We start from the raw sequence: 4694 nt of genomic DNA on the forward strand, positions 1-4694 counted from the left end.
TCTTTATGAGCATATGTCTACGTGTCGTCGATGACAACATATATTTCAGCAATACCCCAACACTGCTATAAATCATGTATACCAAAAATCAATGGGTAGATTCAAAACCAAATAGATACAGTATCTTATTGACGACAGCAAAGACGAAATGTAATACTGTATCTTATTGCTGAGGTGCCATAGTGCAGCAAATGCATGAATGAAAAAGAGCAATGTAGCACAATTTATACAGTAACACAACAAAGGTATGAAAGGAAGAAAACCATGTGCAAAATAAAATGCAGGAACGACTAAATGGGGCAAAAAAACAGAATATGCAAGTAACAAAGGACATACAGTTGCAAATAATAGCATAGTTTGAACAAGAGATGTGAAACGCTCTGCTTGCTTCCCGGGCCCTCAGCACACATGATTGTTTTTTATTCAAACAAAGTAGAACCTATTGATGCATTACTAATTCAAAGCATTCTGAGCGTAAAATAGCTCAACATCCAGTTTGCTATGAGCTATCTCATAAGTGTCATAGATGATAACATATACTACAGTGAGATCCCAATACTGCTATATAAATCATTAATATATTGAGAAGAATCAAACCAATAATATTCAAAAATATACATAAGCACATAACCACAAATTGTAGAAAGAGAGGTCATATTTAATTAAAAAAATGGGAGGCTCAGAGTTGGCTCGTCTATCATATGGCCACTCTGTATCCGATAAGTTTAGTGATCCATGTTGGAGATGGCCTTAAACCCGTGACATTTTAGCATTCAAATGGTTGCTCACCGAAAGCAAGCAGTCCTGATTTGCACACTTCCACCTAGTCACACAAAACCCTAACCCCAACCCATACCATAAAAACAAGCAATGGTATCTGATCTCAGTACACCCCTGAATGAGCCTTGCTCATCATCACCATCAGCAACACTTAGCGCCAATCCCACAAAAAGAATAACAGAGAGAAGCCAATTGTCAAAGAACAAAAGATGACCAGAAACCACACATGAATCGGTGAAAGCAGAAAGAATCACTATATCAGGAGCAAATCATGATCTAGTGGACACAAAAACTGGGACATGCATAAGTAAATGGCTCAGATATACCCCCATCTCGACACCATAACTGAACTTCTGGTAGAATAACCATGAACATCTTCTATTTGTGAATGGAGGGAGTAATAATTAGCCGCTAAACTGGTTACTTGTTGTGACACAAGCCATCCTAGTTTAGCACCAACTGAATCAATTCAGGTGTTAGATAGAAGCTCTCACGGGGAAGCTATTATCATCACAGCCATTCATTAACATGACACGAAAGAAACAGTATTCTTGAAATCTGAACCTGCCCTATACAACCCTTAAGTTGAAACCAATAACTTGGTAAAGAGTAACCAAAAGTACAAACTGATAAGTAGATAAAGAATAGAGTAGAAGGATGAAATTGTCAAGTCAAATAGCAATTGAAACAAGCAAACTGACCCAGCACCAAATAAAATGGTTTCAAAAAATATCCAAGGGACAGCAGAGTTATCATAGACTTTCAAGAATAAGGAAGAACAGAAAAGAAAGAACGGAAGACAAGAATAAGTTCGGCTGGAGTACTGTTCCTAAAACAACAGAACTGGTTGACATCTGCAAAACCAACAAAATGATACTCCCTCCGTTCCTAAATTTTTGTCTTTTTAGAGATTTCAAATGGACTACCACATACGGATGTATATAGACATATTTTAGAGAGTAGGAAATAGGCAAAAATATAAACTTGCAAAACAGTCCTATGCATCCACCAGAACATGATTTTACATGGATGCAAGTGAGCAAGAACACAAATTCCCAAAAAGGGAAAGATCGGTTCAAATTTTGTTGAGGAAACTATCATTTTTACTCAGAATAATCGAAGACAAGTTTATGTCAGCCATGTTCTATCATCATCGCCCCAGTTAAACTGGTTACTTGCTATGACACAAGCCATCCTAGTTTAGCACCAACTGAATCAATTCAGGTGTTAGATAGAAGCTCTCACAGAGAAGCTATATCATCACAGCCATTCATGAACATGACATGAAAGAAACCATAATCTTGACATCTGAACGCCCTATATGACCCTTAAGTTGAAACCAGTAAAGAAGTGAGGAGTAACCAAAAGTACAAACTGATAAGTAGATAAAGGGTATAGTAGAAGAATGTGATTATCAAAAGTCAAATAGCAATTGAAACAAGCAAACTGACCCCGAACTCAATAAGGTAATCCCAAAAACTATCCAAGAGACAGCAGAATTATCACAACCATTCACGGAAAAGTAAGAACAGAAAAGTAAGAACAGAAAAGAAAAGGCCCGAATGCACCAAACTGGCTCCGACCATGGACAGCAAAATCATGAGAAGGCAAACCAAACACTACAAGAGATGATTTGCGTGTATCTGCTCCTAATGAGATAGCAAATGCCACAACCGTGACAATTCATCACTTTTAAACATAAAAAGGCAATAGGAATAAATAAATGTGTAGAGGGCACAATATTAGTTGCATTGAGATTTGAGAGGGCTCAGATTCGCCTTTGATAGATCATACAACCTAGCTCCACCATCTTCTTTCACCAGATCAACCCCCACCAATGAAGTCAGGCTCCTCTGGTTATCACTCAACAGAATGACCATCCAAGACAGAGCCGTCAATACTCGGTGAGAATGAAAAGGTTCTCAAAGAGGGGGGAGTGGGTTTTTGATGCCCACAGCTCCTCGAATAATCGAAGACAAGTTTATGTCAGCCATGTTTTATCATCATCGCCTCAGATAAGTTACCAACAAGGTTCATTTTGTGCTGATCTTTTCCAAAAAGGGTCAAAACACTGATTTCGGCCGCAACATGATACACACATACTCCCTCTGTTCCAAATTAGTCGTCGCAGAAATGGATGTATCTAGAACTAAAATACATCTAGATACATCCATACCTGCGACAAGTAATTCGGAACGGAGGGAGTACATGCATGCATACGTCACTCTGGGGTTGAGAGTTCTGACACCATTGACAATGTCAAGGCCAAGATCAAGGACAAGGAGGGCATCCCCCCTGACCAGCAGGGCCTTATCTTTGCCGGTAAGCAGCTGGACGGTGGCCGCGGCCTCACTGACTACAACATCCAGAAGGAGTCCACCCTTCACCTGGTGTCGCCTCTGTTGTGGCCATCCATCCATCCATCAGTCTCAGGAGCTGCTCACACCTGGCTCGACCGACCAAACCTCTCGCTCGGAGGACACCTCTCAGACAACGCCGTACAGTTCCCAGCCCACGCCACAACCGGATCCAAGGAAATGGAATGTCGGTGGCTGGCGGCACCATAGCGACGGGACTGAGAGGGCGGCCCCCCAAACGATGGGCCAGCGAGTCGGCAATTGGTCAGCAAGTCTGGTTGTAGATGCTCTTAGTACCCATACACACCACCACCACCACCACCACCACCACGGCTGTCTTGATTGCTCAAGACATGATTATTTCAGCAACAATCTTCATCATCGCCCCGCCACTATTTTCTCTGGTGAGAAAAGAGGTTGCACGCCAAGCAACATGACCATGATATTTCTTTACAGAGGGAGTAGTACCCTGCATGCGTGCACGCATGGAGCGATCAGGCTCAGGAGCTGCTCATACCTGGCGTCAACCGACCAAACCTCCCAGCGCGGAACACACATCAGACAACACCGTACGGTTCCAAGCCCACGCCGCAACCAAATCCAAGCCAGTGGAGCGGCGGTGGCTGGCGGCGCTGTAGCGGTGTGGCCACCGGGACGATGGTTCAGCGATCCGGCAACGAGCGCTCCCCTGATTCGGGTTAGGGTTTAGGTGCGGGCGTCCACACCGAGGGAGAGAGAGAGAGAGGGAGAGAGTATGCAAGGGACCAATGAACCAGGACCGAGGTAGTAGTACCAAATCCGAAGCAAGATGCAGGCAAGCTGCGAAGAATCCATGGACGGCGGCTCAGATCCGATCCCGCGCCGGCCCGAGCGAGAAAGCCCTCGATCGAAACCCGCCGCTCGGTCCCCAGCCCGCGCGGCCGCGGACGGCTCCCGCACCGGCGGCGGCCCCGAGGGGCCTCCAAGCCGATGCGCGATCCGGCGCGGGGGAGGGGAGGGGCTGGCCACGGCGAGCGGGGACCCGGCGAGTCCGTCGGTCGGTAGCTGGGGAGGGACGCGATCATCGGCCACGCCGTGCGGGACGGGCGCGGCGGCGGGATTCGATCCGATCTAGCCAGAGCGGTCGCCTCGCCTGCTCTGCTCCGCGGCCGCCACGCGCTGGAACTGATCCTAATCCGAGCTAGCTAGCGAGGGTTCGTCGACGGGAGATGGGGACCGGATCCAGATGGATCTCCGCTCCGCTCCAGAGGGGGGGGTGGGAGTGGAGGGGAAGAGAGGATACAGGCGCGGGCGAACGGAGGAAGTCACCGACTAGGGCGTGCTTGGCTCCTTGGATAACCTCATCCTGGCTGAGTCGCCTGGATAAGCTGGTGCAAAAAAGAGTTGAGATGATTATCTAGGGCAAAGAAGACATAGTGGTCCTCCAATACATGAGCTAGTAAATTGGTACTATATAATAAAATTATTGGTATCAACACAAGGCAACATCAACCACTCGCTACTGTTTGGAAATTTTCATAAGCTTCGTCACCACATCTAAATCAGAGCTGCACTACA

General features: G+C 46.0%; 1 protein-coding gene across 1 annotated transcript; it reads right to left on the bottom strand.

The window, feature by feature from the left end:
- Nucleotides 1–1140: 1140 nt before the first annotated feature.
- On the bottom strand, nucleotides 1141–4490 carry LOC125522556 (uncharacterized). The gene is made up of 2 exons (XM_087534502.1): nucleotides 3931–4490; nucleotides 1141–3825 (listed from the first exon to the last, which is right to left on the bottom strand). Exon 2 carries the CDS (start codon nucleotides 3198–3200, stop codon nucleotides 2844–2846), a length of 357 nt encoding a protein of 118 aa, XP_087390628.1. The 5' UTR covers nucleotides 3201–3825; nucleotides 3931–4490; the 3' UTR covers nucleotides 1141–2843.
- Between the last annotated feature and the right edge of the window lie 204 nt (nucleotides 4491–4694).

Source organism: Triticum urartu, chromosome 7A (genome assembly GCF_056163025.1).
Source record: "Triticum urartu cultivar PI428250 chromosome 7A, HENAU_Tu73, whole genome shotgun sequence".
NCBI lineage: Eukaryota > Viridiplantae > Streptophyta > Magnoliopsida > Poales > Poaceae > Triticum > Triticum urartu.

Excerpts from the sequence above, each read along its gene's own strand:
- LOC125522556 (XM_087534502.1), bottom strand. The coding sequence starts at position 3,200 with ATGGATGGATGGCCACAACAGAGGCGACACCAGGTGAAGGGTGGACTC.